The sequence below is a fragment of the Malurus melanocephalus genome, unplaced genomic scaffold (genome assembly GCF_030028575.1).
Source record: "Malurus melanocephalus ecotype Western Australia unplaced genomic scaffold, MMel_1.1 scaffold_52, whole genome shotgun sequence".
Classification (NCBI taxonomy): domain Eukaryota; kingdom Metazoa; phylum Chordata; class Aves; order Passeriformes; family Maluridae; genus Malurus; species Malurus melanocephalus.
Window position 1 is genome coordinate 2,702,017 of NW_026623284.1, and position 13,818 is coordinate 2,715,834.

The 13,818-nt window shown below is 40.8% G+C and overlaps 1 protein-coding gene across 1 annotated transcript in view; it reads right to left on the reverse strand.

Annotated features, from left to right (window-relative positions):
• The window catches only part of OXSR1 (oxidative stress responsive kinase 1), an 86,572-nt gene that overhangs the window by 19,405 nt on the left and 53,349 nt on the right, over positions 1 to 13,818 (reverse strand). The window contains exons 5-7 of the mRNA XM_057365421.1: positions 13,062 to 13,117; positions 3,879 to 3,988; positions 401 to 502 (exon numbers count right to left, since the gene is read on the reverse strand). Of these exons, the coding sequence (XP_057221404.1) occupies positions 401 to 502; positions 3,879 to 3,988; positions 13,062 to 13,117 (268 nt within the window). The remainder of the gene's footprint in view (positions 1 to 400; positions 503 to 3,878; positions 3,989 to 13,061; positions 13,118 to 13,818) is intronic.

The following is a 13,818-nucleotide window of genomic DNA, read 5'->3' on the forward strand; positions in this document are numbered from 1 at the left end:
AAAGGATTATCAGTGCAGGAGAAAGAATGGCTCACCATCCCAGTGTCACTGGATGCCCATTAGGCATTTTGGACCATTATTTATAACCCTAAAAACATCTGCTGACTTCAGAGGTTCAAAACACACAGCACTTTCCTTAAGAACGGTGAGACTCAAGATCTAAATAAAAACTGCTGTTTCAGATAATGCTGATGAAGTGGTGTATTTTTAAAAGGTGATTCAAGATACATCCAAGAACATCATGATCCRCAAATGCAGGTTGAAAGGACAAACTCTTCTATGCAACGTGCTAAGTTAAGAGGAACAAACTCTACTGTGCAACATGCGAGCCAAATTCTTGGAAACACCCACAGAACACAMTGATCCCTTATCTTGCACAAGGATCTRGAGACCTGCTCACCTTCATCGGTGGGTATTTATGGTAAGGAGCTGCTCCTGTGGCCAGTTCAATAGCAGTGATCCCAAAGCTCCAGATGTCTGCCTTGAAATCATATCCTCTGACCTGAAAAATATTAGAGGATATTATCACATGCCTCTTGCTGTCCTACAGTACCATGCCTTTCCCACACCCTTTCCCCTTGAATTTGGAAAGACCAACACTACAGAGATGGAAAAAACACTTTCTCCCTCCTCTCCCCCCTGTTCCTTACACCTTCAAGGAGGTGTTTTAGAAGTCACAGTCTGATGAAAATCATGATTATGCACTGTAAAAGCAGGACTSCTCTGCCAAAAGCTCCAGTGCAGAACATAAAGGGGCACTGGGCTAAAGTGTTCTGACTTCTACACACAGACACAGGGAATCATTACACAGTGTAATAAAACTCTCATAGTTAATAGATGGACTGCTACCCCTTGGGACACCTGCCTCACTACACTTTTAGTCAACCACTTAATCAGTCTGACTGCAAACATGCTCCATCCACAATACACCAGCCCAGTAAAAGCCCCTCATTCCTGTCTCAGACTAATGTTTCCCTCCACTAATTAACAGTAGCTTCTGCACTTGACATTAAACACAGGCTTGTTCAGGAAAATTTATAGCATTTACTTCCCCTCCTGCACAGGAAAAAATATTTCATATGCCAAAGCGGTTACTTCCTCATTATCATTAGGTAATATTTTGGCACTTGCTTTCTCCGCTGCAGGGGAGAGACATTATGTACTAACTTCAAGAGCAGCTCTGAAAATCAAAGCCTTTTGATTGCTTAGGATGGTTTGTATTTCTTCTCACTACACTATGCAAAACTGAAAATTGAATCAGAGCAGAGCTAACAGGGGTGTTGTGCTCAGCTAACCTAACAAGCTTTAGATACTCCTTGTGATGAAGCCAAAAAGCATTCCCCAAGCTACCTTTAAGATGATCTTGAATCTTGGCTCTTCCTGCACTATTTATCATGTAATACTRTAGTTGAACTGAAACTTATTATAGAGACAGGAATTTATATCTTGCACTAACCTCTTCAACCTTGTAAGCATAATCTTCATGAGCTCTAAAAGTCTGAAATGTTCTGCCTCAGTTTATGGATTCCATGATTTTGAACAGATTTCAAGTCAGTTAAATAAACAAGCACAGATATCTAGTATAACTTAAAAGCGTACAGAACAAGAAATACATTGTAAAAGTGGTTTCTTGTTCTCTCACACTGTTTTTAGGTTTTGAGAACTTTTGGGCATTTCTTAGCTCCATCTTTCAGTTCTATTTGCAGCACACCAATACACTGTACAATTTCCTATTTCCTGACAAGGTTATTAGTGTTAGTGTGTGTGTGTGTGGCAATTATTGCACATAGTCCTGCTTGTAAATGAAAGCTATAAAGCTCAAAACTGTCTACAGTAGCTCATCTTGACATCTGTCCAATATATTAGTCACCACCCTGCAGTAAGTTTATATCAACATTTATTTTTCTCATCCAGTTTTTTGCCATAAATCTATCAAGTGACTATACATTTAAAAATGCAATGTTGAGCAATCAAATATTAACATTCTAAAGGAATTTAATGGTGCTGAGGCAAACCATTTGGAATTGGGTCGATAATATCTACATGTGGAAGGCCAACCTAGAGCAAGCCCTCTGTCCCTCTTCCCAGTTGGATCCAGGGGCTCAGAGTGACACCTGCTGGAAGGCAGCAAGATGATCTAATTGACATTGAAACATTTCACATCAGTGCACCATCAGCACCCCAAATACTGCTTTAACTTGATATTTGCAACTGGTTAGATTTAGATGTGCACAGCCTTGGATGAGGTATTGCACTCCCTAGAAAATTTACCTCCTTTGGAAACACACTTGTGGGGAACCACCCCCCACTTTGTCACTGAAATCTTTATTTCCCCTATTTAGCTCTCTCCTTGAGATTTTTTTCCCTTTTGTCCTGCAGCTGCAAAGAGCCTGGAGCAGCACCATTAAGTCCTGGCCAGGCTGCTGTGCCCTGGGTATGACACAGGACAGAAAAGTGAGAGACAGCTCTGATCTGGCTTTGGAACATCAAATACACTATTTATTTAAAATTAGTATTAAAAAAATCCAGAAGAATATGACAGTAAAGCAGCTCAGAATCAAGTTTGCAAAGACAATCCTGACTTGGGAAGTGTGGCTTTATTCTGCCCGATTAGACCTGCATTCTGAGGAGGCTGCAGCAGTGCTGGAATGCACCGGCCCCTCAGTGCCACCATGGGGAGCCACTGAAAAGGCCAAACACTGAACAAGCCTTTCATCAATAATGTATTTAAGCTACTCCAAAATTATCTCCATTCCTCAGGAAGTTTTAGATATTCGAAAAATATGCATTAAAATGCACTTTAATGCACTCGTGTTTAKCTGCATTTAATTTTAGATACAGATATACATGGGGGTCTTATTGAAGTTCCTTCCAAGCATAAAATATTTTATTATTGTGAACAATAGCAAAGAGGAATGTATCAAGGTGGATTTACTAKAACAAAACAATCTTTTCCTTAAAAATTTTTGTTAAAAAAAATTAGAAAGAAAAATGAAAACCCATTTATAGCCCGTTATATTTCTGCTTAGCACACCTGTCAGAAACCCAGCCCTGTGTCAAACTGATTTGAAGGGAATGAGGGATAATTTTTGGAATGCTTATGGCACTGAACATCAATGCCATTGACAGCTACTGTAAATGCCTTGGTAAGASTGTGGTGTAATTTTCTGTGTGGATCTTGTTTAGAAATGGGCAGCAATTTTACATTAAAGTTTCCAGGGGTCCTTCATCAGAAGTCTCACAGACAAAACTTCCATAAGCTAGTCTAGAAGAAGTGCAAGACAAAAAGTGACATTTCTCCACCCAAGGGGTGAAGTATGACATCTTTTAGTGAGCCAGAAGAGCAGAGGAAGAAGGGGGAAATGCAAGCATTCCTCAGCATTTAGAGCCTGGATACTTAAAGGCCAAGAAAAGTTAAAAACCTGAACAAAGTCAAATGCATGTTATTTTACTGAACTAACTCCTCACTCTSATGTGCCACAATTAATTACCCCAAATTCTTATGTTTGCAGATGCAGAAGAGCACGTTACTGAGCTGTATGTGCACATTTACCATGCGTGAAACTATTTATATTCCACCCCACTTTTATGCAAAAGGGAGGGGCAGGTTAATCCTCTTTATGCAACAGCTGAGCTGTCTCATCCTCACCTTAGGCAGGAGTGTGAAGAGAAGCAATGGGGCAAAAATCTACTGAATACTTAATATTSCAGTGTACGAGTCTGGCTGTAATAGGCAAGTCAAACAAAAACCTGTGGTTTTAAGAAAACCCTTCAGGATGCCAAATTGTCATCTTAGTTTGAAATAAATATGGTCATTGMTGATAACAGGGAATTCCAGGTGCAGGTCATGTCAGAGGACACTGGGAAAAACAAGTCACCTGTTCCATAACTTCTGGTGCCATCCAGCAAGGTGTGCCCACAAAAGTTTTCCTGACTTTATTCCTGGTAATGTCACCACCGGTGGCCAGAAACGCGCTAACTCCAAAGTCTGAAAAGAAAAGAAAAGCAGAATTTATTAAGAACACATCCTGAGCAAACTGAAGGGCTGTCCCTTCTTCCCCCTCATATTCCCAGCCACCTATTAAGTACCAGACCATGCAGACACGCATGAGGGGTTTCCTAATAAAGGAGAAATGATCAAGTTAGCTAAGAGTGCTGGTACATGAACTGCCATTCAGCAGTTCACCATTCAATTCCTGGGGACAGCAGAGCTTTCAGTCCTGGCTGGCAGAGAGGAAAATTCCACTTTCCATTACAGCCCACTGGTCACATTAGAGCCTGCCCACACTCCCCCAGCAGCCTTGCTGCTGTACAAACCTGCCCCTGCCAGACAGAGCTTTATTCACATTTGCATACACACACAACTGTGCTGGCCCTCAAGCAGCATCCTGTAACATCCACAACAAACAAGCTGGGTGCAGAAAAAGTCCCTTGGTAACATTTAACTATCCTAACTGCAAATGAGGTATCAGCCCTTTATTATGGATGTTTTATTACCAGAATTGTTTTATTTTGATAATCTTACATGGCCCAAATGCTCAGTGCTCTAACAGAGCCTTGGACCAGCTCCTGATGATACTGCATGTTCCACAAACCAGCCCAAGCATCCCAGGGAAGCCTCACAGACAGGTATTCACATCCTGCACAGCATCACCCTCACCTGAAACACCTTTTACAAACTGAAGGATGCTCAAAGATGCCCTTTACATTTGCTGGTAATTGTATTTCTTAGAATAAATCTTTTATGTGAAAATATGCCGTCAAACAAAGCTAACCTTGATGCTTTATGAAATTAAAAATGGAAAATAGAATCTATCACCAGCAGCAGCATATAGGCATAGCAATGGGATAAAGTATGTTTGTTCAGAGAAGAGCATTACAAAAGATCTGGCAACCAAGTCACTCAAGAGAGGATGGCATTTTATTTGGAGGAAAAAAAAAATCAAGCAACAGGGAAACTGTTAACCCAGAACTGTATTTCTTCCTAATCTGGTCCAAACTACACTACTTGCATATTTCTGAATTGCAGACCTGCAATGGGCCTATAACTCAACATATAACTCAACTTTATCCACACACTGTTTTTTTTTTAAACACAGTACAAACCATCACAATCTTGAATGCCATTTTTGAGATTGATGACAGGCTTGGAGGGCAAATCTCAGAAATTCCAGGGCCATTTAACATAAAACCAGAATATTATTGATCACAACTTGCTTGAAAATTCTTGAAACTCTGCTGAACAATGCAAAATGCAAAAGCCTTTGCCTCTCTGGATAGAGRAACCAGAGTAACTGCATGGCTTAAGGATATTGTAGTAAAGAATCAAATGCAACAAAAGCTCCCTCCTTAAAATCTGCAAGTCATGGCATTCATACTGTCCCAAGTTTCCCTCTGCATYACACCAGCAGTGCAATGAATCACTTCTCATTAGTACTTCAATATTTGAGAAACACCACTTAAGTTATCATTCAAAAGATGCTGAAAGCTTTCAGCTCACTTTAGTTAAAGACTTCCAGGACAAGAACTTAGTGCTCACTGAAGTACTAGACATGGGTAACTGAAAATTAAAGAAAGCTGCACAGAAATCACAGTGCTAAAACCAGCACTAACAAAACCAGCATTAGGATTCAGCTCTCCCAGATGTGCTGTCCTATTCTCTTCCTGTTTCCAAAGGCATCTTGGCTTCCTGCTAACCTCGAAGTTTTAGAATGTCTAGATGGATCACTCCCCATCAGCACTGCAACCTGTATTTTTCTGGAAACCCACTTATCAAARCAGTGATTATTGCTTTGAGATCTTCCATATGAATATGCACCACCCTTGCTTTTCTCAGAAACTGAAGGAGCTTCCTAAAAGACTCAGAGTAAAGTTGCCTTTTACTGCTCRCTACAGGAAGTCTTGCAAGATCTATTGTTCTAAACACATGAGCAATTAGTAGTTCTTTTAAATAAGATAATACTAATAGAAACTTGTCTGAGTGCCATCAGCATTTTATTGTGATGTGCTGTATTTGAACTTGCACATATCATCTTACCTCAAGTTTCCATGCAGTCATTTTTAGGGGAAAGGAAATGCCATTCAAAGCAAAAGCATTCCAGCAGTAAAAACACAAGTCCTTTACAGTGTTCACCACATCTCACATCAAACACAGTTTTATAAATTCCAGATGGAAATCAGGCCCCTACATCTGCCATCTGAGGAAAACTTAAATGGAATTAAAGTTTATTTCATTACATGGTTGATTTATTTAATGTTTTCCCAATTAATTTCCCTCATTTCCAGTGGGCTAAAACAGGCTCAAACAGCCTGTGCTATTCTGCTGTAAGGAATGACTTTGAGACCATCTTCTCAAATGTCATCTTACTAACTTTATCCAAGCCTCAGCTATTCAGATAAGAATGCGCCTGCTCTCAGGAAATATCTGTAAAGCAATAAAWCACAACCTCAAATGCAAGTTCAGGTTCAATTCCTAATTTTCTAATTCKGAGCAGTTGGTACCATCTGTGCCTCAATCTCTTTGCCCCCAGAAAGGTTAAAACAGAACTAGGTTATTGCAAATGGATTTAACTCTAGAAAATGGGGAAATCCATGAAATTCAGGATAGCTCTAAAGTGTTTACACATTTGTATTCTTCCTTGGCAGCTCGCAGTTTATATTGGCTCACTATGGTGATAACTGGAAAGGACTGAATCACCAGACAGTCAGAAATTGGAAACGTTTGGACACTGCTGGGGATCCACCGACTGTCAGATATCCTAAAGGAGCCCAAAAATTGCAGACTTGCAGCAATCTGATAGCAAATAACAGTCTCCAGGATGTTCTGGGTGCAAGTGGTAGGATCTTTATTTTTATTATTTTTCTGAAACAATGTAGAAAAGATTCATCTGTTGGAGCTGCTTCAGTCACATAAAGCAAATATTGTGGAAAAAAACCATAAAGATGTGGATGTCTAGACTCTCATATCATAGCAAAACCAATCCAAGATAGGAATGTCAATTTTGCTGATGCATRCTCTGCACAAAATATGGCAAATTTTGTCATCTTCAGCAGAATCATGTTTTGCAAAMCACATACCCTACAGGACACTCTACAGTGGCAATGAAGTTGCAGAGTAGTGTTTGAAAAATTATGGTATGAGGCAACAATTACTGTTGTTAAGGTATCCAAACTGTCGAACTTAAAAACTATTCCGGCTACTCCGGAAATGCAGAAGCTGAAAGGAAAGACTGTACACACAATTCACCAACACAAAAATGCWATGGCAGGACCACATGACAACAGGTTCCACTGCAGGTGTGTCTTTCAGGAAGATACATTTCTACCATATTACAAATTGTTTTATCCAAATGTACAAGTCAGTTGTTTAAAATCATCTCTCCTTGGCCATCTCATAGTGTAACACTAACATTAATCCCTTAAAAGCCCAAGTACCTGCTAGTGCACTTAGCTACCTACAAGGTACACAGCAGGGAAAKAAATGAAGAATGCACACTGAGAGCCAGGACCAAAGCCTGCTGACATCAGAAGGGCTCCAACAGAGTTTGGTRGGCTTGGATGAGACCCTAAAGCAGTTTTCACCTTCAAACAGGGGCAGAAAAACAGAATAATTCAATCTTGACTTCAAAACCACTCAGAGTTGTCTTTAAACAAAAAGTATTTCACAATACAACACTAAGTGTTTTTTTTCACCAGTCACCTTCCTTCTTGTTCAGTTGTTCTCCATCAGAAAATATCAGCAGTTGCACTTAGTGCTTTCCTGCAAATCTTACAGCTTTTAGAGCACTAAGATGAATAAACCTGGCAGCAAGAAGAGGAAGACAGTGATAAATAGCCATTCTGTGCTGAGAACACAGCAGCTGGTAGGACACCAGATAAAAGGAAGATTAGTGGAGAACAAGAATCAAAGGCTTCTTTCCTTTTAAAGTCTAGATGGATGCACAGTGGTAATGGGTCTGTAAATGCACACTTGTCCTTCTACTTCACAAAGTAACTTAAGGATGACAAAGGCCAGGCTGGGTGATACCACCCACTACCCTCAGAGACGTTCACAAKTGGTTTCAACAATCAAACAGTGCCATAGCTCATCAAGAAACATACACTGTACAAGTGACACAAAAAGAAAGTTATTTCCCAATATGAGGCTGTAGGAGAGGGCCTAAAATTCTCCACCAATCACAGAGAAAAATACTTTTGGCTTTTTTTTTGAAAGGGAGAAGAGGCTCCAAGGTGTTCATGATACAACACAGGCTCCTTGAGTGAACCCTACAATCCACACTCCCCTCTCGAGTTAGATTTGTGCCTTCCCCCTTGTTCAGGCAATTTAATCTCCCAAAGTTAGAGTTTCCTAAGGGAAAGTGGGGAATGACACTGCCTGCATCATAGCTYGATGTTTATGTAGAGCGCTATTTTAGTACAATGAATTAAGAGCAGTCAGGAACACAGTGAACCGGTGACAAGCTGGCATGGATTTGTGGAAAGTTACACAAATTCAGTTACACAAGTTTTGCCTGGCCTTAACTATCCCCGTTTTATAAATAGATAAAGAGAGAGGGGTTAGGCAATTTGCCCAGGATCAATTAGCAAGTCCTGAACGACTTAGTGAAATCTCAATCTACTTCAACTGCTTGGCAACACGGCCTGCCCAGGCCACGGCTGACACTGCGGGCACCTCTGGGGACTGCGCATTAAGAATTCTCTGGTTTCAAATCCCGAAGATAATGATGTTATTGTCTCCACAATCAAAAAATCTACACGTGGAGGGATGCGTGCCTTTCAGCCTTCAGTAGACACCTGTCACATTCAGCCTCGGAGGGGTGGGTGACAGCATTATTTAATATCACAGTGGATAAAATCAGAGGGAAAAAACATTTAGTCTGCATTCAGTCTCAGTAGGATGCTCACATCGTGCCATCGTGGAGCGTGGCTTATAGTGAACAAGTATCATGCACCCTGGGAGTTTTTCCTCAACCTCTTCCATCCCTTCCCAGTCTATCAAGATGTTCACTTCATTTCACAGTAAGTTATAGGTCCTGCATAATTAAATAAACTGACTAATGCAAAGCCTTGCTTACTGTGAGAAGCCATCTCCTGGTTTATGCAGCAATATTGGTGCTGATGCAGTTTTATGTTGACAGAGTGGTTTTAATCTGTGCACTTTTTAGACTCCAGGGATCTGATAAATGCCAGGGCAAAGAGGTTTTATGCTCTGATTAAAAGAAATGAAGTAATTGCCATGGAGAGGCTGGAACACAAAAGAACGTGGCTATCTCCATTTACATTGCAACCACTGTCAGCACAGCCCAGAACAATGGTATGTGGGAAAGAGTCCCGCTCTCTCCACAAGACAGATTAATCCAGTGTGCAGGAAAACACTKCAAACTGAGAAAGCGACACTTTGAATTGTAACAGGCCCTGAAAACTTGGTGCCAAGCCACAAGTCCAAGCCAGTGCCCTTGGGGGGAAAAAAAAAGAAATGCCAAGATAGAAGCAAACTGCCTCAGTTTAGGTCTCGCTGGTCAGTTGGATCTGTTAAAGGCAATTTTCTTCTTGGTTCAGTAGATGCACTTTTTGAAAGCAAAAAGAGCTACAGAGTTAAAAATAGAGTCAAGAGTAAAAATAAGACTTGGGGAGGAGTTTCAAGCGGAGAATTTGTGCAGGCCATTAGAGGAATTTTTAGAATTCCCACTTCCAGCAGATGCCCTCCAGGTCACACATTTCTCCTCCATCTCTTTACCTGCACCCACCTCAATTCACAGTGCTCCCACAGTGGCTTTTCCTATATGCACAACCACCAATTCAGGGTTACAAACAGAACCTGAGAAAACTCTTGATACAACTTCACCAAATTGCTTTTCCTGTTCAGCCTTAACAGAATTGCACAGCCTGAATTCACAAAAGAGGCTTCAATTTTCACTGGTTACAACTGTGCAATACTGTAGAAAAATTACTGCCATAAATTCCATACAGTGAAAGTTTCAAGTAATTCAATTCACTGACAYGTTGTGGAGGTACAGTCCTGCAGTGAGATTTCCACCACTCAATCTCAAATGCACCTTTGCTTTTTTCCCCCCTCATARGATTTTCAGATTGAGATGTACATTCCTCATTTACATTTAAGAATTACATTTCATTTGGGACAAGAAACAGGAATTGTGTCAAGCAGTAGGAAACATGGAGGAACACAAGGTCACAAAGGCCAAAGATTGACTRAGACCTTAACAACTGTTCACAGGCAGCTTGAATAGAGGAATGGCAGAAGGGAAGGAGTCATTATAAAAGAATGGAAGCCTTTCTTCCCTGCTACATGACTTAAATTTTTCATGCACACCAAACCAGCTCCTTGCAGGGAGGTGTCCTATTCCCTCCAACCCTCAGGCTACATTCCACAGCTGATCAATCTTTTGTTTTTCATCTTGTGGTGTAACTTTCCAATGAAACCTAAGAGCATTTGTTTCGTTTGTTTCATGGGAACAAAGTGATGTCATCCAACTCATAATTGAAGCACTCAACAATGAACAGAATTATTCATAATATGCATTAATATTATTGTCAAAGGCAAGTGCTTTGATCTCACTGAAGCAAATCTTGTTTTATTGCAATTGGTTTGCTTCCAGCATTTTTTCCTCCTCAAAAAATTCCCGAGAAATTTTGCTACTTCATCCTGGGTCAGGAGGCAAGGAAGTTTAAGTGTCAGAAATTCCCACAGAAACAAAATCTAATGTTATGACCAGGTCAGGCTCTTCTTTCTTATTTATTCATTTATTTTCATTTCTTTCAAGTCATCAGSTGCCTCCACAGAAACGAAAGAGCTTCCTGCCACTGCAATGAACCCTCTGACCTTGGTTTAGTGGCCCTGCTGTGGCTGATGAAAGGTGGCGGGGTTAGTCCTTTTGCATGTTCAAAGAAAGAATTTGTAAAGAGGGAACTTTGCACAACTCCCAGTGCTGATTTCGCAGGATATGCAGAGAGATGGATTTCATCATTTAAATTTTGAACATATAAACCATGAGTAGTTCAGTCTAGGAGCACATGTACAATCAGRGACAAAATGAATACTCTGAAATGCAGAGAGCTAAGTCCAATCAACCTTAAATCTACTTAGCAACTAAAAATTGCTCAGCAGAAAAAATACACGAACAGGTATTTAAGGCCAGTGAGCCTTAATACAAAAAAGCCAAGCCCTGACACCCATGTGGAAGAGAAACACAAGTAAGCTCTCTCTGGCAGACACACTCGGAGTTACAGCTTTCCGCAGCCTCTCCTAGAAGAGAATCAAAAGCTCCATGCAATTACAAACCCGAAGAGTTACAACTTGGCCACAATATGGAGAAAACTGTAGCATTTCACTGTAAAAAGTTTGCTTCTTTGAGCATTTGAAAAGCCACTCTCTACCTTGCATCAGCGGCCACACAACTGAATTATTTACACCTCTTTAGAAATGTWACAGCAGGCATTAAGGGCACCAGGAGACTTAAAAAGGAAAACAAAGCAACTTCAGGTTTTAACCAGAAGTAGGTGTTATGTCCTGTAAAAGGGCTTATTGTCCTCTGCAGAGAGGAGAGCTATCTATAAAAAATGCATTGCAACTTATTCTGCTTCCTGGTGGAAAATCTACACCTTTCATTCTAAGATGCAACGTCAGACACAGACATTCCAAAGGAATAAACAATGCTACAGGCACTGCTCCCTGACAAAACAGTCACTGCCTTGTCCCTAAACTCCCGGCACACTGGYTTGACCCACTGCTGTGCCTCTATCAACAGGACAGGGCACTGAAGAAGAGGGCTTGTCACTCACAGATATGGATTTTCCCATCTAAACATGGGATTGAAAACATTAAACATGTACARGGATGTTTGCCAAAATAGCAGGACAGGACACGAGCTCTGCCCTCCAGCTAAAGGTGGCACAAGGACTCAAAAGGCACTACAAGATCCATGGCAAGAACGGTCCTGCGGGAAAGGAGAAGCAGAGAAGGATTGTACTCAGAATAGGAACACAGCATGTTGGGAAGAGAAGGAAAAACAAATACCACAGGTTCTAAATGTACTCTCCAAAAAYCTTGGCTTACTTAATAGTCTGCAATAATAATAATCAAAACCACAGAATAGTTTGGGTTGGAAGAGACTTTAATGGTCATCTTATCCAACCCCCTGTTAYTGGCAGGGACACCTTCAACTRGAACAGGTTGCTCAGTGCCCCCTGCAACCTTGAATGCTTACAGGGATGGGACATAATTCTTAATTTCTGGGAAGAAGAGTGAAGTCTGTAGAAACATGTATGAAAATAAAATATCAGAAGAGGGTCAGGGGGAAGAACACATCACTCAATAGCCTTTTCCCAATGGTCCATCCCCACCCAGGACTGCTTCCAACACACTTCTGTTGCTGCAGCTCATGACAGCAGTGACTGTAGCAGACATCTCCAGGCACATCTGTGTTAGCTAAAGCAATTGTCTTAACAGTTTTTCCTTGCATGACTGCTTCCAAGACTTCCAGCTCACCCCAGTCTGGACTGGGCCAGGGTAGGCACTTAACACACTCTCTGCCATCCAGCTCAACTGAAGCGGAGCAGGGACCAYCCACAGGAGCAGTTTGACCAGCTGATCTTTCCTTAAATGACTTTTACCATCAGATATGCCCATTTCCTTCTGATAGATCTGTCCACCCTTCACCAGAGTCCTCTCGCAAACCACCACACACGTCAATGATAAATCGGTGAGGTCTGTGCACTCCATTGCCAAGCCCATAAACTTGCTGATATAAAATCTGACTAGCTTATGCCAAGAACTTTATCTGATCTATTGATTCTGAGGACTTCACAGTCAAATGATTTATTTCTGTTGATTGTCATTATTCCAAGTGATAGCATTTTAAGATAACAAGGCATAATAATCTCTGGGTTGGTTTTTCATTTTGGTTTGTGGTTGGTTTATTGTTGGGGTTTTTTGTTTGTTTTAAGAAGTGTGGGGCCTTTTGAAGCACACATTTTTATGCAAGTTTCTCCTTGATCATTAAACTGTTTCTTTGGATGCCTGGTTATACTACCAGGAAAGTTACCTGCAATTTGCACTGAGCCATCTTCTCCAAGAAGAATATTTCCTGCTTTCACATCCCTGCAGAAAGATAAAGCAACAATAAGTGGAAGTCATTAAATTTTTCCTGCAACCCACAAAAATACATTAAAAGGTTATTACTTCTTATACTTTRTTTCTTACATTGTTACTTCTTGCCTCAAATCATGCAGAAATAGTAGGGACTTAACAGCAGTTGCAACTTCATAGAAAGGCACTAAGTCRTATCTGTATGATTTAGATTTTAGGTACTACACACAGAAAAAAAACCCAAAACTTTGCAGAAGGTACCATTAAAAATGCAAGGAAAGTGGTCTGTCCCAGGTTCTTAGAGTTAAAGTGGTCAAAAGTGAACTGAGCACTGGTCTGATACTCATGTACCCCGTCAGGGGGAGAGATTTCAAGAGACAGTGAGCTGATCTTGTCTCACTTCCACTGAATGCACCCTGTTCTCCCCCAGCCCCCCCCATGTCACTGCTCTCCAGTCCTGGAGAAATTCCCATGCTTCCTCAGGAAATCAATTTAGCCYCCAACACTGGTGAAAATCCAGAGAGAAGAAAAATGTTGTTTGCTCCTGGCTTKATGAGCAGAACCACATTAGCCTGGTCAGTGATGAAAAGTCTCCCTGTCATCTTTTTCTTTTTTTTTTTCTTTTTTTTTTTTAATGAAAGACACCCAAGAACATCCAGCATGTGCTATGAATGTTTTGTACTATCCTTTTTCTAGCCCCAATCTCTGGTTTT